General features: G+C 44.9%; 1 protein-coding gene and 1 pseudogene across 4 annotated transcripts in view; one reads left to right on the forward strand and one right to left on the reverse strand.

Moving 5' to 3' along the window:
- LOC124037532 overlaps positions 1-19,798 on the reverse strand; it is a 116,719-nt pseudogene that overhangs the window by 78,200 nt on the left and 18,721 nt on the right.
- The window catches only part of LOC124037530 (E3 ubiquitin/ISG15 ligase TRIM25-like), a 48,690-nt gene that overhangs the window by 16,886 nt on the left and 12,006 nt on the right, over positions 1-19,798 (forward strand). Inside the window, exons 3-6 of one of the 4 annotated variants that reach the window (XM_046352322.1) lie at positions 4,244-4,477; positions 5,242-5,401; positions 5,527-5,586; positions 5,823-6,525. In XM_046352322.1, the coding sequence (XP_046208278.1) occupies positions 4,244-4,477; positions 5,242-5,401; positions 5,527-5,586; positions 5,823-6,337 (969 nt within the window). In that variant the 3' untranslated portion in view covers positions 6,338-6,525. Of the gene's footprint in view, positions 1-4,243; positions 4,478-5,241; positions 5,402-5,526; positions 5,587-5,822; positions 6,526-19,798 lie in introns of those variants that run through there. The other 3 variants (XM_046352324.1, XM_046352323.1, XM_046352325.1) reach the window with 3 other exon arrangements.

The following is a 19,798-nucleotide window of genomic DNA, read 5'->3' on the forward strand; positions in this document are numbered from 1 at the left end:
AAGATATGAGTGGAAAAAAGCAAGTTTAGATTTTTACGCGCCAACTTTTGAAAGATTATAGATTTGTTCAAAATCTGGATAGTTTTTACTAAACATATCAACAGGTTTAAATGATTAGATTGCTGATTAAAGTGGTTATGGGTTTGTTTATTTGTTTACTGTTTATTGTTGATTTTAGGTTTTGATTTTACTTAATTAAACATTGTATTATCTGATATGTTTGAGTAGGATTCTTTCTTGGAAGATGGACGGAAGTTACCTAAAGTATGTATGTTAAAGGAGACATGGGAGAACACATCTACATTTTTATTAAATGCCTGGGATTAAATGTCACTGATTCCTTACGCTGAGAAATGTACTACATTTGCGACAGAGGATAAAAAAATTACATTTAAATAGTAATGATAACAGGATAATTGTATCTAAAGGTAGTGTATGTTCAATTAATCATGCATATACATTGATGTAGATTCAAATTGATGATTAATGATTTGAAGTACAGTGGAATTATCATTATTATTAGGTTTTGTTTCTAGTTAACTTTTGTGTTTCTGTATCGGTGTAGTATAATGAATACTAATGAAGTGTTTTGTGGGTTTTTTTCTGGGAAAATGGGGGTGTCATTGTCTCTCTTTGAAATGTTTCCTGGGACTATAATCTTGGGGAGATGTCATGAAAAATTGCAAGATTGTTATAGATTTTATTATAATCTTTGTATTGCATTACGAATGGTTGTTTTATTCGACAGAATAGAGGATTCTGTCAACTATTGTGTGTGTGTTCCACTGAGAATGGGCCTCTAAGAGATAGCACTGACAGAGATTTACAATGTCTTTGGGTAATAAAGCCTAAAGAGCATTCCAGATAGTAAAGCTAATGTTTTTGTGCTATACCGTACCAGGTTAAGACGGGTCCAGTTTGGAGTAGTAGAGGGCCAGACACTGGTCTTTGCCACGACAATGACTAGGGTTAAGTGCCTAAATCTGTCAAGGGTACATCGACAGATTCTTCACCTAGTCGGTTTGGGGATTCGAACCAGCCACCTTTCGGTTACTGCCCAACTCTCTTAATAACCTCTTTCAGCTAGGGGGCACTATTTTAATGTTTGGAAAAATAATGTTCCCAAAGTAAATGGCCTATTTCTTAGGACCAGATGCTAGAATATGCATATAATTGACAGATTGGGATAGAAAACACTCTAAAGATTCCAAAACTGTCAAAATATTGTCTGTGAGTATAACAGAACAGGCAAAAACCTGAGAAAAATCAAACCAGGACGTGGCTTCTATTTTGAAAACTCCATGTTCCATAGCCTGCCTTTGCTCCATTTAATAAAGGGATATCAACCAGATTCCTTTCCCTATCACTTCCTCAAGGTGTCAACAGTCTTTAGGCATAGTTTCAGGCATTTATTTTGAAAAATGAGCGAGAAAGATAACATCGCGTCAGTGGATAGCTGGGTGTTTGCTTGCGCAACAGGGTGGGGCAGCCATTGTCTCTCCCTCTCCTTCTAAAAATGAGAGTCGCGGTTGATATATTATTGATTATATATTTGAAAAACCACCTGAGGATTGATTGTAAAAAATGTTTGACATGTTTCTGTGGACATTACGGACACTATTTGGAATTTTCGTCTGCGTTGTCATGACCGCTCTTTCCTGTGGCTTTCTGAACATAACGCGCCAAACAAATGGAGGTATTTTGGATATAAAAATAATCTTCATGGAACAAAACGAACATTTATTGTGTAACTGGGAGTCTCGTGAGTGAAAACATCTGAAGATCATCAAAGGTAAGCAATTCATTTGATTGCTTTTCTGATTTTCGTGACCAAGCTACTTTGATGCTAGGTGTTCATAACGTTTTTTTTCTAGTGATCAATAAACTTACACAAACGCTTGGATTGCTTTCGACTGTAAAGCATATTTTCCAAATCTGACATGACAGGTGGATTAACAAAAAGCTAAGCTGTGTTTTGCTATATTGCACTTGTGATTTCATGAATTTAAATATCTTTAGTAATTTATTTTTTGTTGAGAGGTTGTTGATGAAAATGATCCCGGTAACGGGATGGGTTGCGTCAAGAAGTTAACCGATAGATTACAAACCACTAAATGTTAAACACAAAAACGTAAATGGTAGTAGATAAATGGTAAGCTGGTTAAATAAAAGACTGCTGTTATAACTTTCAGACTGCCATTGTTTTGGGGAAATAGGGACATGTCTGTCTATTTCTCCAATGATCGCTAATAGATGCATATATTTGGTTAATAATAATAAATAATAATGGTTTGAAGTTCTACACCATTTTAATCAGGATAACCTATTATTTCTAATGATGTAAGTTTGGGCTGCTTACAATGCTGTTATCAATTGCTGGTAGTTAAAATGTTTTAAAAAATGAAATACTCCTGAAACTCTGAGGTCGTCCCATTGTTTCCCAAAGGGGAAATATAGATGTCTGTTTATTTCAAAAAATATCTCGCAATGTGTATATTTTGATTTTTTTTCAAGTCAGACATTTTAATCAGGATAATCTCCTTTTTGTAATTATGTAAGGCTGGTATGGACAAGGTGGGGGGAGGTAGGCCAGTCTGGGTAGGGCGAGGAATTCATCAGGTATGCCCTCTGTCGGGGCAGCTATACACTCTTGTTATTGAGCCCTTTCTTTGCCTGCTACGCAGGAGGCTACAGAGAGTGTGGGAGCCAGGCATAGGGTTGGGAACAGGCATAGCAGTGTCAGCATACGCTGATGACATCTGTGTTGGTTAGGGATGAGCTTGCCCCAGGTAAACGGGCAAGAGTGAGGCTCTGTTATCTGGAGCATGGAGGGACAGTGCACCTCCGCAGATTCCAGGGGGGTTGCAGTGGGGCTGTGAGTGACTCAAGATGCTTGGGGTGTATCTGGGCTCGGAGGGGTGGGATAGGAAGAACTGGGAAGGACTGTCACAAGCGGTGCTGTCGAAAGGTGACGAAGTGGAGGTGGCTCCTCTCCCAAGTGTCATACAGAGGGATGGTGCTGATCATCAACAACTTGGCAGAATCCTCCCTAATGCAGAAACTGTCCATTCTCAACCCCCTCTGTGGGCTGCTTGTGGACCTGCAGAGCAAGATAGTGAATTATTTTTTGGTCGGGGGGTTACTGGCTGAGGGGAGCGGTGGTACTGTACCTGCCTGTCCAGGAGGGTGGACAAGGACTGGTGGACCTGGAGAGCAGGGTGGCAGCGTTCTGACTCAAAGCAGCTCAGATGCTACTGTACCGTACAGAAGTGGGCTGGAGGGCACCGGCATGTGCTCTGTTGAGGAGGGCTGGTGGTCTGGGGCTGGATCAGCAGCTCTTCATCATGCGGCCGGGGAGACTCAATACAGCAGGGGTCCCTGATTTCTATGCTGCAGTACTGAGGGCCTGGTTGCTGCTGAAGCACACACAAGGGGGGGTTGGGAAAAAATACACGAGTTGGCAGAGCAGGCGGGACTAACATCTCTCAGGCTGCTGGAGAGAGTCATGTGGAGGTCCAGTAGGCTCTGCCTGACCCTGTGAGGAGGGGGCTGGAGCAGCCTGAGGAGGGGCCACCACCATTTCCACCACTGCAAGTGACACCAGAGACTGGGGACTGGCAGGGGAGTCCGGAGCACTAACTTACTTCTAACACTGAGCCTGGGGGAGTTTTCAGAGATGGGGGGTAAGGTACTGTACACCCCCAGTGTCAAGGTTAGACACATGAGGAGCTAAACGGAAGTGAAGGGGCATCAGTGGCAGGGTATAGGTGGAGGGTGCTCTATAAGCTCCCAGCGCTGGAAAGGTCAGGGGTCATCCAGTGGAGGGTATTACATGGAGCCCTGGACAGCAATAGGTGGATGGCTCGGGTTGAGTTGGGGAGGGGTATCCATTTTCTGCAATGACAGACTGTTCATCATGTTTTTTTCTGTGTTGCCAGGGTAATGCCATTACTGTTGATGTCTTAGTGAAGAGTTTGAGTTTAGCAAAATTATCAAGAGCGTGGAGATGTTTCAGGAGGTATGGGGGCTCAGGGGGGGTTGAATGCAAGGGGTTGAATGCACGGTTGGAATGTGGTGCTGGGCGGTGCTGTGGTATTGGGTACTGTATAATGTGATTGTGTGGAGGTTGTGGTGGTACGCAATGTGTTTTTGGGGGGGTGTTAGTGTAATGAGGATAGCTCATTAAATTAAGACAAGTCAGTCTCTCTCTCTCTCTCTCTCTCTCTCTCTCTCTTCTTAACAGCTCTCTGCACAGGCAGCAGTGGAGGACAGTGATCAGATCTTTACTGAGCTGATCCGCTCCATTGAGAGAAGGAGCTCTGAGGTGAAGGAGCTGATCAGAGACCAAGAGAAGGCTCAAGTGAGTCAAGTTGAAGGACTCCTGGAGCAACTGAAGCAGGAGATAGCTGAGCTGAGGAAGAGAAGCACTGAGCTGGAGCAGCTCTCACACACAGAGGATCACATCCATTTCCTCCAGGTAACTAAACTGCCTTGTTACATGTGATGTGAAATGAAAACTCTCAATCATTTGGATCTGTTCTCTCTCTCTCTCTCTCTCTCTCTCTCTCTCTCTCTCTCTCTCTCTCTCTCTCTCTCTCTCTCTCTCTCTCTCTCTCTCTCTCTCTCTCTCTCTCTCTCTCTCTCTCTCTCCAGAGTTATCAGTCTCTCTCTCTCTCTCTCTCCAGAGTTATCAGTCTCTCTCTCTCTCTCTCTCTCTCTCTCTCTCTCTCTCTCTCTCTCTCTTTCTCTCTCTCTCTCTCTCCAGAGTTATCAGTCTCTCTCTCTCTCTCTCTCTCCAGAGTTATCAGTCTCTCTCTCTCTCTCTCTCTCTCTCTCTCTCTCTCTCTCTCTCTCTCTCTCTCTCTCTCTCTCTCTCTCTCTCTCTCTCTCTCTCTCTCTCCAGAGTTATCAGAGTTATCAGTCTCTCTCTCTCTCTCTCTCTCAGAGTTATCAGTCTCTCTCTCTCTCTCTCTTATCTCTCTCTCTCTCTCTCTCTCTCTCTCTCTCTCTCTCTCTCTCTCTCTCTCTCTCTCTCTCTCTCTTCTCTCTCTCCAGAGTTATCAGTCTCTCTCTCTCTCTCTCTCCAGAGTTATCAGTCTCTCTCTCTCTCTCTCTCTCTCTCTCTCTCTCTCTCTCTCTCTCTCTCTCTCTCTCTCTCTCTCTCTCTCTCTCTCTCTCTCTCTCTCTCTCTCTCTCTCTCTCTCTCTCTCTCTCTCTCTCTCTCTCTCTCTCTCTCTCCAGAGTTATCAGTCTCTCTCCAGTAACAGTGTATCTTCAGACTTACCCAGCATCGTTGTCCGTCCTCTTCAGTACTTTGGAGATGTGAGTAAGACTGTGTCTGAACTGAGAGAGAAACTAGAAGACTTCCTTAAAGGAGAATGGACCAAGATCTCCACTACAGGTGTGTTGAAAATAATAAGAACATCAACTTTAGACCATTGACAGTTCCCTACTAGTTATATACATGTGGAAAATGGTATGATGATAACATTCCCTCTCTCTGTCAATGTGTTTGTGTGTCTGTAGTGAATTTAGTGGAGCTTGTACTGCATCCAGAGCCCAAGACCAGAGAACAGTTGTTACAATGTGAGTCTCTTCATTGTGATGTAACTAACAGTCTCTTTTTACTGACACTCCTAACAATCCCTCTAGAAATATATAGCAATAGTAGATCTAATCAAAGACTGGGTATCTATCTGACTCCTCATATTTCTCTGATTTGATCTCTGCTGGGCTCTAATCAAAGACAGGGTAGATACAGTATCTGACTTAACTTATTGTTCTTGCTCCCCTCATTGGTCTCTGCTCTGCTCTTCTCCCAGATTCCTGTCAGCTCACACTGGACCCAAACACAGCAGGCACACAACTCTCTCTGTCTGAAGGGAACAGAAAGGTGACCTATACAGACCAAGTCCAACCATATCCTGGTCATCCAGACAGATTCACTAACTACTACCAGGTTCTGTGTAGAGAGGGTCTGTCTGGACGCTGTTACTGGGAGGTGGAGTGGAGTGGGGAGTGTTTTGATATAGCAGTCTCATATAAAGACATCAGCAGAACAGAGAGAGCTAGTGGATTTGGACTCAATGACAAGTCCTGGAGTTTAGAGTGCTCTAGTGATGGTTATTGTTTCATACACAATAATGTTGAGACTAAAGCATCAGGCCCTCAGTCCTCCAGAGTAGGAGTGTACCTGGATCACAAGGCAGGTACTCTGTCCTTCTACAGGGTCTCTGACACAATGACCCTCCTCCACAGTGTCCAGACCACATTCACTCAGCCCCTCTATCCTGGGTTTTATCTCTTTTTTGGTACTGCTGAGCTGGTTAAACTGTAGTAGTGTCCAAATATATACTAGTCATGCTGGTTTAGTCTATAGCTGAGCTAGTCAAACTGTAGTAGGGTCCACATAGATACTAGTCATGCTGGTGTAGTCTATAGCTGAGCTGGTTAAACTGTAGTAGGGTCCACATAGATACTAGTCATGCTGGTGTAGTCTATAGCTGAGCTGGTTAAACTGTAGTAGGGTCCACATAGATACTAGTCATGCTGGTGTAGTCTATAGCTGAGCTAGTCAAACTGTAGTAGGGTCCACATAGATACTAGTCATGCTGGTGTAGTCTATTGCTGAGCTGGTTAAACTGTAGTAGGGTCCACATAGATACTAGTCATGCTGGTGTAGTCTATTGCTGAGCTGGTTAAACTGTAGTAGGGTCCACATAGATACTAGTCATGCTGGTGTAGTCTATAGCTGAGCTAGTCAAACTGTAGTAGGGTCCACATAGATACTAGTCATGCTGGTGGTGATGGTCCCCAGATGTGATGATTCATTATGGTCAGTTTTTCTTTACAATTTATTTTTCCTGTCTGATTTGATCTTCAGAGATTTCATCCATTAATGCAATGGAACCAAATCAATTTTTTTCATAATGCCCCTCTTACATCAGCTGATATGTCAAAGTGCTGTACAGAAACTCAGCCTAAAACCCCAAACAGCAAGCAATGCAGATGTAGAAGCACGGTGGCAATGTTTTAACCTTGTACATCTCTGTTAATCATGATGTGTGGTGTTGATGTAGATCAGTTGTCATTCAGAACCATTCATATGTTTTAACCTTGTACAGTGCCTTGCGAAAGTATTCGGCCCCCTTGAACTTTGCGAACTTTTGCCACATTTCAGGCTTCAAACATAAAGATATAAAACTGTATTTTTTTGTGAGGAATCAACAACAAGTGGGACACAATCATGAAGTGGAACGACATTTATTGGATATTTCAAACTTTTTTAACAAATCAAAAACTGAAAAATTGGGGCGTGCAAAATTATTCAGCCCCTTTACTTTCAGTGCAGCAAACTCTCTCCAGAAGTTCAGTGAGGATCTCTGAATGATCCAATGTTGTCCTAAATGACGAATGATGATAAATACAATCCACCTGTGTGTAATCAAGTCTCCGTATAAATGCACCTGCACTGTGATAGTCTCAGAGGTCCGTTAAAAGCGCAGAGAGCATCATGAAGAACAAGGAACACACCAGGCAGGTCCGAGATACTCTTGTGAAGAAGTTTAAAGCCGGATTTGGATACAAAAAGATTTCCCAAGATTTAAACATCCCAAGGAGCACTGTGCAAGCGATAATATTGAAATGGAAGGAGTATCAGACCACTGCAAATCTACCAAGACCTGGCCGTCCCTCTAAACTTTCAGCTCATACAAGGAGAAGACTGATCAGAGATGCAGCCAAGAGGCCCATGATCACTCTGGATGAACTGCAGAGATCTACAGCTGAGGTGGGAGACTCCATAGGACAACAATCAGTCGTATATTGCACAAATCTGGCCTTTATGGAAGAGTGGCAAGAAGAAAGCCATTTCTAAAAGATATCCATAAAAAGTGTCGTTTAAAGTTTGCCACAAGCCACCTGGGAGACACACCAAACATGTGGAAGAAGGTGCTCTGGTCAGATGAAACCAAAATTGAACTTTTTGGCAACAATGCAAAACTTTATGTTTGGTGTAAAAGCAACACAGCACATCACCCTGAACACACCATCCCCACTGTCAAACATGGTGGTGTCAGCATCATGGTTTGGTCCTGCTTTTCTTCAGCAGGGACAGGGAAGATGGTTAAAATTGATGGGAAGATGGATGGAGCCAAATACAGGACCATTCTGGAAGAAAGCCTGATGGAGTCTGCAAAAGACCTGAGACTGGGACGGAGATTTGTCTTCCAACAAGACAATGATCCAACACATAAAGCAAAATCTACAATGGAATGGTTCAAAAATAAACATATCCAGGTGTTAGAATGGCCAAGTCAAAGTCCAGACCTGAATCCAATCGAGAATCTGTGGAAAGAACTGAAAACTGCTGTTCACAAATGCTCTCCATCCAACCTCACTGAGCTCGAGCTGTTTTGCAAGGAGGAATGGGAAAAAAATTCAGTCTCTCGATGTGCAAAACTGATAGAGACATACCCCAAGCGACTTACAGCTGTAATCGCAGCAAAAGGTGGCGCTACAAAGTATTAACTTAAGTGGGCTGAATAATTTTACACGCCCAATTTTTCAGTTTTTGATTTGTTAAAAAAGTTTGAAATATCCAATAAATGTCGTTCCACTTCATGATTGTGTCCCACTTGTTGTTGATTCTTCACAAAAAATACAGTTTTATATCTTTATGTTTGAAGCCTGAAATGTGGCAAAAGGTCGCAAAGTTCAAGGGGGCCGAATACTTTCGCAAGGCACTGTACATCTCTGTTAATCAAGATGTGTGGTGTTGATGTAGATCAGTTGTCATTCAGAACCATTCATGTGTTTTCTCAATTGGTTCTCTGTCTCTATGTAGATTTCCTCAGTGGCTTTGAACAGGTAGTATCACTAAATAACTATCTAAACTATATGGAACAGGTAGTATCACTAACTAACTAAACTAAACTATATGGAACAGGTAGTATCACTTACTAACTAACTAAACTATATGGGACGGACACAGATTAATCCTAGAAGTATGTTCAGTGTAGATTCTCAATGTAGGTGTCCAGGAACCCAGCCCTAAATGTGGAATCTTTTATCCTCCAATACTGCTCAGTCCAGCAACATTAAACCTGTCCAGCAGGTGGTGGTATTGACCAAACAATAAAACCAGCAGATATCGTGACTTGCCACTCAGTTTATCAGTAATGTTCAGAATAGTACTTTAATATCATTGGAGATTGATGGTCTTTTTAATCCACTATCCAGATCCAGGAACAGATAAAGTTAGGTCTGCTACTGTTCAGTGATTAAATATGTTTTATGGTGATGGGAAATAAAAAAATACAATATTAAACTTCATCTAGTAATAGTTTTCCTTTTTTTATTCCAAGGTGTGTCTTTAACTTGTAAATGGATTGTGTGGAGGTGAGCTAGTGGTGTGGCTGATAGAATAGAATGAAAAGGGAGGAGGGGAGGAAGAGGGGAGGAGTGAAGGGCTGTTAAAGAAACCAGATGAGGAAGAGAAAGATGTTCAGGGGAATTACTGTCTCTGTTCCAAATGGTTCCCTATTCCCTACGTAGTGTACTATGGTGCTTCTGACCAGGTCTAACGTAGTGCTCTGCATGGGGAATAGGGTGTAGATTTATTACCCCCCCCCACTTTATAACGTTCATATATTTTGAACATTTTTTTACTTCTAAAATACATAGAATACATACATAGCTACAATACATAGAAATACATACATAGATACAATACATAGAAATACATACATAGATACAATACATATAATACATAGAAATGCAGAGATACAGATGAATGTAAAATTCCCATCGGCCTGTAGAAGGAGTACATCCGTCCGGTCTTTGAAATGGGCTGTCAGCAGGAGGACAACACAAGGGCCAACTGCAGTTGCTCCATCCTTTTCAAACCTTGACAGGATGTGCCCAACCTCTTCATTTGTTGGTTTCTGGAGGAAGTACTGTATGATAATTGAGACATCTGTCAGTAACTTGAAGTGGTTGTAGAGTTCCTTCTGTGTGAAAAGGTATTGCCACTTACTCCTCAGCTCGGCTATCTTAGGTGCCTGGGCTAGCGTTGATGGCACTGCCCTGTAAGTAAAACGTTGCTTGCATGAGCTGCAAGAGTTGCCCTCTGTCACCTCCGGCCGGCCCTTCTCTGGAATAAAGCTGCTCCAATTTCTTACACTTTGCCTCCAAAGTTTCTTCTGTGGGAAAGTCAGGCTGCCATCTTACACAGCCGTGTTTGTCAGTCGGCCCTCTTGCACTGACTACAGTCGATGAGCCTGAGAGTGTTTTTCTCTTTCTTAGCCGTACCAGAGGATTGTCACCATTCTTATGCTCAACGCCTGTTTTCATCTGATTTAAGAGGGAGACTGCCACTCCCAATTGTAGTGCCATCTTTCATTGTATCAGTGAAGCTTTTCGGGTACTGTTGTACCATCCTCTTGGCTGTTGTACGGCAATCTGCTCTTGTCGGATTAGGCTCAATAATTCTCATTGCATCTACTGTAATTCTCACCATCTATATTAGTTCTCCTGGGGTTGGCCGTGTGCCTCTGGTGATGGCTGATCTCAGGTTCATGGACATTTTGCCCCAAGGGACAGTGAAGTTCTCCGGTCAGATGTCCAGGTCTACAGTACTGGTTGATGACAGGGTTGTGTTGGATGACAGTGAAGGGGAAGGGCTGGATGTGGAGGATGGCTGTGAAGGGGAAGGGCTGGATGTGGAGGATGGCTGTGAAGGGGAAGGGCTGGATGTGGAGGATGGCTGTGAAGGGGAAGGGCTGGATGTGGAGGATGGCTGTGAAGGGGAAGGGCTGGATGTGGAGGATGGCTGTGAAGGGGAAGGGCTGGATGTGGAGGATGGCTGTGAAGGGGAAGGGCTGGATGTGGAGGATGGCTGTGAAGGGGAAGGGCTGGATGTGGAGGATGGCTGTGAAGGGGAAGGGCTGGATGTGGAGGATGGCTGTGAAGGGGAAGGGCTGGATGTGGAGGATGGCTGTGAAGGGGAAGGGCTGGGTGTGGAGGATGGCTGTGAAGGGGAAGGGCTGTGTGTGGAGGATGGCTGTGAAGGGGAAGGGCTGGGTGTGGAGGATGGCTGTGAAGGGGAAGGGCTGGATGTGGAGGATGGCTGTGAAGGGGAAGGGCTGGATGTGGAGGATGGCTGTGAAGGGGAAGGGCTGGATGTGGAGGATGGCTGTGAAGGGGAAGGGCTGGATGTGGAGGATGGCTGTGAAGGGGAAGGGCTGGATGTGGAGGATGGCTGTGAAGGGGAAGGGCTGGATGTGGAGGATGGCTGTGAAGGGGAAGGGCTGGATGTGGAGGATGGCTGTGAAGGGGAAGGGCTGGATGTGGAGGATGGCTGTGAAGGGGAAGGGCTGGATGTGGAGGATGGCTGTGAAGGGTCAAGGGCTGGATGTGGAGGATGGCTGTGAAGGGGAAGGGCTGGATGTGGAGGATGGCTGTGAAGGGAAGGGCTGGATGTGGAGGATGGCTGTGAAGGGGAAGGGCTGTGTGTGGAGGATGGCTGTGAAGGGGAATTATTGTATTATATTAGGATGGCTGTGAAGGGGAAGGGCTGGGTGTGGAGGATGGCTGTGAAGGGGAAGGGCTGGATGTGGAGGATGGCTGTGAAGGGGAAGGGCTGGATGTGGAGGATGGCTGTGAAGGGGAAGGGCTGGATGTGGAGGATGGCTGTGAAGGGGAAGGGCTGGATGTGGAGGATGGCTGTGAAGGGGAAGGGCTGGATGTGGAGGATGGCTGTGATATAACAAGGGCTGGATGTGGAGGATGGCTGTGAAGGGGAAGGGCTGGATGTGGAGGATGGCTGTGAAGGGGAAGGGCTGGATGTGGAGGATGGCTGTGAAGGGAACTCTGGATGTGGAGGATGGCTGTGAAGGGGAAGGGCTGGATGTGGAGGATGGCTGTGAAGGGGAAGGGCTGTGTGTTCAGGATGGCTGTGAAGGGGAAGGGCTGTGTGTGGAGGATGGCTGTGAAGGGGAAGGGCTGGGTGTGGAGGATGGCTGTGAAGGGGAAGGGCTGTGTGTGGAGGATGGCTGTGAAGGGGAAGGGCTGGGTCCAGGATGGCTGTGAAGGGGAAGGGCTGGATGTGGAGGATGGCTGTGAAGGGGAAGGGCTGGATGTGGAGGATGGCTGTAAGGGGAAGGGCTGGATGTGGAGGATGGCTGTGAAGGGGAATCTGGGTGTGGAGGATGGCTGTGAAGGGGAAGGGCTGGATGTGGAGGATGGCTGTGAAGGGGAAGGGCTTGATGTGTTGGATGACAGTGAAGGGGAAGGGCTGGATGTGGAGGATGGCTGTGAAGGGGAAGGGCTGGATGTGTTGGATGACAGTGAAGGGGAAGGGCTGGATGTGGAGGATGACTGTGAAGGGGAAGGGCTGGATGTGTTGGATGACAGTGAAGGGGAAGGGCTGGATGTGGAGGATGGCTGTGAAGGGGAAGGGCTTGATGGCTCAAATGTTAATGTATCCTTGATGGCACCAGCTGTGTCACTCCTTGCTTGTCCTAGACTCAAATGTTACTCTGTCAACGTGAACAATATCGACAAAAATATGTACTCCGGCTGAAATGTTCCACAAAGCCCCTGATACTGTGAGATCCCAGATGATATCCAGCTTTGGCACATCAAGCACCTCTCACAACTCATCTGCTATAACACCATCCTCTACACCTTAACATCTCTTACCAACTCATCCATCTGCTATAACACCATCCTCTACTCCTTCACATCTCTTACCAACTCATCCATCTGCTATAACACCATCCTCTACTCCTTAACATCTCTTACCAACTCATCCATCTGCTATAACACCATCCTCTACACCTTAACATCTCTTACCAACTCATCCATCTGATATAACACCATCCTCTACTCCTTCACATCTCTTACCAACTCATCCATCTGATATAACACCATCCTCTACTCCTTCACATCTCTTAAAACCTCTAGTGACTCCCCATCCCGCATGAGGGAGCGTAATCATCAACTGACACTAATTAGCATAACGCATAACGCAACGGACATAAATATTCCTATTCATGAAAATCACAAGTGAAATATATTGAGACACAGCTTAGCCTTTTGTTAAGCACCCTGTCATCTCAGATTTTCAAAATATGCTTTACAGCCAAAGCTAGACAAGCATTTGTGTAAGTTTATCGATAGCCTAGCATAGCATTTTGTCCAGCTAGCAGCAGGTAACTTGGTCACGGAAATCAGAAAAGCAATCAAATTAAATTGTTTACCTTTGATGAGCTTCGGATGTTTTCACTCACGAGACTCCCAGTTAGATAGCTAACGTGCCTTTTCCCCAAAAATATTATTTAACGTAGGCGAAATAGCTCTGTTTGTTCTTCACGTTTGACTGAGAAATCGCCCGGAAATTGCAGTCACGAAAATGCAGAGAAATATTCCAAATTAGCTCCATAATATCAACAGAAACATGGCAAACGTTGTTTATAATCAATCCTCAAGGTGTTTTTCAAATATCTATTCAATAATATATCCACCGGGACAATTGGTTATTCAGTAGGACCGATTGGAGTAATGGCTGCCTCTGTATTTTACACGAGAATCACTCTGGGAGCCATCAGGTGACCAGTTGCGCAATGTAGCCGCTTACGGGTATTCTTCAACATAAATGCATAAAACTATGTCACAATGCTGGAGACACCTTGGGGAATACGGAGAAAAAGTAATCTGGTTGATAGCCCATTCATTGCTCAATAGGGACGCATTAGAACGCAGCGCTTTCAAAACATGAGGCACTTCCGGATTGGATTTTTCTCATACTTTTGCCTGCAATATCAGTTCTGTTATACTCACAGACAATATCTTTACAGTTTTTGAAACTTTAGAGTGTTTTCTATCCTAAGCTGTCAATTATATAAGGGGCCGCCTGCCTCCAAGTCCTGGGAAAAGTAGTTGTCTGTAGAAACACCAGGGGCCTCCGGAACATTTTCACTTTGTGTTTCCAACACTGTCTCATAAGCATGTTTGATGGAGCTGTTTTTGTGTTCTGGATAAATGAGACGCAAATGTACATTTAACAGCATATGTTTTTTCACATCCCATAAAAGGATAACTCATTTCTCTGCCCTCTAGCAAACAATCCTTCAGTCAAAAATCTATTGGGCAAATCAACATTTTGTCTGCTGATTGAAATGGAGCACTTTTCACAGATCTTTGATATCTCTTGTGGTCTCTGTAGAAGTGAGACTTAAAGGCAGTAAATTGCCTGAATGCACGGGAACATTTGGGCCACAATTAAAAGATCAATTGGGTGCATTTCTGAGGTTTCATGGGCTGTCTGAATGATAATACTGTATTAGATTCATGCAAACAAGATTTACACTGAAACATTTAAACTGTGTAAGGTTGATTCTGGGGAATAACAAATCAACTAAACTAAGAGCTGTCTCAGTTCAAGCTGCAGTACCATGTACTTATTTCAACAATACAAATCCAACAAATAGAAGTTATATAAACAATTCTATTCAGAGTAGCAAGCTAACATTTGTGGCTGACACATAGTTCACCTAAATGCAGCCAGCTCGCCAACAGACAGATTGGAACCATCAAGCCATAACGGACATGACGAAAATACATCTAGAATCTATTCCATCTTGAAACAGGGAGGAGCAGGCTATTAGCTCACGTACAAAAATATTTTGGGAAAACAGAACATGGAATAAGCTATTAATTATAACAGTTTAGACCAGTGGTCACCAACCTTTTCTGAGTCAAGATCACTTTCTGTGTTAAAATGCAGAGATCTACCGCTCTGATTCTTTATTAACATGACTTAAGAAACGTAAGCCTATGTAACATTAACCATTTAAAAACAGTTCTGTAGCAATGAGGTTTGTACAGTAAGCTATAGGACCAATACATTATCACCTCATAATGGCTTTGCTTGAATTTACCTGCCAATGCATTGTTGTTCGGGAATTTAAAAAATATATATATTTAAACATTTGAGGAAGGCTATATGATCACACCGGTAATAGATCCATTGTTGTATTACTTGAGTCACAGCTGAGTGAGCATACATTTAAATGATTATCTTTTTATTTTACTGGGCTGATGGTGCCTGCATCTGATGGTCAGTCTCAGTGGAGGGAGAGAGCAGCAGACTGAGGGTCAGTCTCAGCGGAGGGAGAGAGCAGCAGACTGAGGGTCAGTCTCAGCGGAGGGAGAGAGAAGCAGACTGAGGGTCAGTCTCAGCGGAGGGAGAGAGCAACAGACTGAGGGTCAGTCTCAGCAGAGGGAGAGAGCAACAGACTGAGGGTCAGTCTCAGCGGAGGGAGAGAGCAACAGACTGAGGGTCAGTCTCAGCAGAGGGAGAGAGCAACAGACTGAGGGTCAGTCTCAGCGGAGGGAGAGAGCAGCAGACTGAGGGTCAGTCTCAGCGGAGGGAGAAAGCAGCAGACTGAGGGTCAGTCTCAGCGGAGGGAGAGAGCAGCAGACTGAGGGTCAGTCTCAGCGGAGGGAGAAAGCAGCAGACTGAGGGTCGGTCTCAGCGGAGGGAGAGAGCAGCAGACTGAGGGTCAGTCTCGGCAGAGGGAGAGAGCAACAGACTGAGGGTCAGTCTCAGCAGAGAGAGAGAGCAGCAGACTGAGGGTCAGTCTCAGTGGAGGGAGAGAGCAGCAGACTGAGGGTCAGTCTCAGCGGAGGGAGAGAGAAGCAGACTGAGGGTCAGTCTCAGCGGAGGGAGAGAGCAGCAGACTGAGGGTCAGTCTCAGCGGAGGGAGAAAGCAGCAGACTGAGGGTCAGTCTCAGCGGAGGGAGAGAGCAGCAGACTGAGGGTCAGTCTCAGCGGAGGGAGAGAGCAGCAGACTGAGGGTCAGTCTCAGCGGAGGGAGAGAGCAGCAGACTGAGGGTCAGTCTCAGCGGAGGGAGAGAGCGACAGACTGAGGGTCAGTCTCAGCAGAGGGAGAGAGCAACAGACTGAGGGTCAGTCTCAGCAGAGAGAGAGAGCAGCAGACTGAGGGTCAGTCTCAGCAGAGGGAGAGAGCAACAGACTGAGGGTCAGTCTCAGCAGAGAGAGAGAGCAGCAGACTGAGGGTCAGTCTCAGCAGAGGGAGAGAGCAACAGACTGAGGGTCAGTCTCAGCAGAGGGAGAGAGCAACAGACTGAGGGTCAGTCTCAGCAGAGGGAGAGAGCAACAGACTGAGGGTCAGTCTCAGCAGAGGGAGAGAGCAACAGACTGAGGGTCAGTCTCAGCAGAGGGAGAGAGCAGCAGACTGAGGGTCAGTCTCAGCAGAGGGAGAGAGCAACAGACTGAGGGTCAGTCTCAGCAGACTGAGGGTCCATCTCTCTACATCCCTCCTCTCTCTCTTTCCTCCACTGACTCTGACCAAAAAGGACAGTCTTCCAGCTGATAGGGAAACTCGAGTCGCACCGCATTACTTCTGCCTCGTGCACAAATTCATGTTGTTACTCCTATGAACTGAGGAAGTTAAATATTCCTCTATATTAAAAAAGACCCAAGCCGCTAATAATAGTAACAACGCAGGCCTATATAAACACGTCCCTCCTTGTGCTGCCATCCTGTTAGAAGATAACAGATTATTTTATTACAATGGTTAAATTGGATTTTCATTGTGTTCAATGGTGTTATTTGCCCCCTAGTGGCGCTTTCTGGTACTTAGAGAGATGACGCAAACAGGAAGTTCAGAATTTGTTTTGCACGCATAGAGCAGCTACAAACAACGCTACGTTGCAGGTCTTTCAATGTAGTTATTTCTTGTCACGCTTCAGCCTTGGAAAAATATTTGTTTGTAAGTTCGATTCAAGCATTTAGCTAATGATGATAATCTTGTTATTGATAGAGTTTCTTACATAGCAATGTTGGTTGCATTTACTCACAAATTGCAATGCCTTTTGTGTATGTCGTTAGCTGTATTACTTTGCTCATGCGTCATGCAAACGAATTGTAAAATATACAATACTGTAGTTTTGTTACTGTTTCTAGTGTAATATGCTTTGTTATTCTACATAGATGGTTATACATTATTAGAGTAATGAAAGGAGCAATTACCATATGGTTAACAATTAGCTATATGGTGTGGCATCATGCCAGATGCATGGTACCGTAGCACGTGCTTTGTCTTTATGCAACTTCAAATGTTTAATGTACATATACAGTATGTCGGTAGTATGTCGGTGTGAATTGAACACTAAAGTATATTCTTTTCTGTATTTTGCAGTTTCACAACATAAACGTTTCAATATATTCATTCAAGAAAAGTCACGCCTTGGGAGTTTTATTGAAGACTTAGTTGTTAGCTATCTGTCTAGTTTTGCATGGGAACGCAACTCAAGGGCAGAATAGTGAAAAAACATCATCACAGCGGGCTCAAGCACAAGAATAACTGCACAAGGTGGTTATGTTTCTACGTTCATCAGCCAACAAAGCCTCTTATCCTAGGGAAGACCAGCAGTCTACGATGCAACAACCAGAGCCAGGTGTTCAACAGAGAGAGATGGAAGAGCCTCTTCAGCACATTGGGACCAAGTCTCAATCTACAAGATCAAGGTCATCAAAACAGTCAAGCAGATCCTCAACGGCGAGTTCTGCAGCCGTCAAAGCACGCGCCAAGGCGGAGGCAGCACGCGCACAAGTCTCTTATGCTGAGAAGGAAGCTTCTGTGATGAAGCAAAAGGCAGAAACAGAGGCCAGCTTGTTGAAGCAAAAGGCAGAAACAGAGGCCAGCTTGTTGAAGCAAAAAGCTGACCTCGAGGCAAGTTTATATGTTCTCCAAGTTGAGAGAACAGCTGCTGCTGCGTTGGCTGAAGCTGCAGCCTTTGAAGAAGCTGTAGGATCAGAACGCAGAGAGCTTTGCAAAGAACTAGACACAGGGACACAGCCCTTAAGTCCAGTCCAACGTACATGTGAGTATGTGCAACAACATGCTAGGCCCTACTTTGCTGAACTTCCATTTGAAGTGGAGAAACAAGAGCTTAGTGTTGACCCAGCTACATGCCATAATCCAGAAAGTAGCAAACAACAGAACATGAGCAGAGACTCTCCGTTCAAAAGAAATGAACAGCAGCATGGTGGAAATGGAAAGCAAGCCCACTTCCAGTCACACACACACAACTTCCCTGAGTCACAAGTGGCACCAGACCTCACCAAGTACCTCCTACGACGTGAGATGGTGAGTTCAGGATTCCTGAAGTTTGATGATCGCCCTGAAAATTATTGGGCATGGAAAGCATCCTTTCTCAATGCGACCAGAGACTTGAATTTATCAGCCAGGGAAGAGTTAGATCTAATTACCAAGTGGCTAGGGGCAGAGTCGTCTGAGCAAGCAAACAGAATTAGATCTGTCCATATTTTCAACGCAACAGCAGGGCTTAACATGGTCTGGCAACGACTAGAAGAGTGCTATGGTACACCCGAAGTGATCGAGAATGCACTGTTGAAGAAAATGGATGATTTTCCAAAACTGGCTAACAAAGACAATCACAAACTAAGAGAACTAGGTGACATTCTTCTCGAACTGGAGTGTGCTAAAGTAGAAGGGTACCTTCCAGGCCTCGCTTATCTGGACACATCTCGGGGGGTAAACCCTATTGTAGAGAAACTTCCATTCAGTTTACAAGAAAAATGGATAGCACAGGATATAAGGAGGACTATCGGGTAGCATTCCCACCATTCTCGAGATTCATCAGGAACCAGGCGAAAATTAGAAATGACCCCAGCTTCACCCTCTACACCTCAAATAACCAGGTGTCCATGAAAAGTGAGAAACCTGCCAGGTACAGCAGCAAGACACCTGTGACTGTATACAAGACAGATGTGTCATCTGAGGCTTCAGACCACCAAACCAAACCCAGTAAGACAAAGGTTGAAAACCCTGACCGTCACTGCCCAATACATAACAAGCCTCATCCTCTTAAAAAGTGTCGTGGGTTTAGATACAAAACTCTAGATGAGCGCAAATCATATCTCAAAGACAATGGCATTTGTTTCCGATGTTGTGGGTCAACTCAGCACAGAGCTAAAGACTGTAAGGTTTCAATCAAGTGCTCTGAGTGCGATAGCGACAGGCATCTTGCTGCTCTGCATCCAGGCCCAGCCCCTACAAATACATACACCGCTACAGCAGAGACAGATAATGGCGGGGAGCAAGGTGACGATGCTCTTCTATCTGTCACCTCAAAGTGTACAGAGATCTGTGGTGAGGCAGTCAATCCAAGATCATGTTCAAAAATATGCTTAGTCAAAGCTTATCCGGCTGGGAAAAGAGAGAAAGCTGTCAAAATGTATGTAGTGCTTGATGAACAAAGTAACAAATCTCTGGCCAAGACAGAGTTTTTCAGTCTCTTCAACATCAATGACAACTCTGCTCCATACACCATGAAGACGTGTTCTGGGGTAACAGAGACTTCAGGCAGGAGAGCCGTCAACTTCATGGTGGAGTCTATAGATGGACACATGCAGCTCACTCTCCCTACTCTGATAGAGTGTGATATGATGCCAGACGATAGGATGGAGATTCACTCCCCCGACATTGCGTATCATCATCCCCATCTGCAACCAGTTATGGACAGAATTCCAGCTGTGGACCCAGACGCTCCCATCCTCCTGCTCTTAGGACGAGACATCTTAAGGGTACACAAGGTACGAGAGCAAATCAATGGGCCCCACGACACTCCTTATGCACAGCGACTCGACCTCGGGTGGGTCATTGTGGGTGAGGTCTGTCTGGGAACGGCTCACCGACCAGCCAATGTTAACGTGTTCAGGACAAACATACTTCAAAATGGTCGC

This window comes from Oncorhynchus gorbuscha, linkage group LG06 (assembly GCF_021184085.1).
Source record: "Oncorhynchus gorbuscha isolate QuinsamMale2020 ecotype Even-year linkage group LG06, OgorEven_v1.0, whole genome shotgun sequence".
NCBI classification, from domain to species: Eukaryota; Metazoa; Chordata; class Actinopteri; order Salmoniformes; family Salmonidae; genus Oncorhynchus; species Oncorhynchus gorbuscha.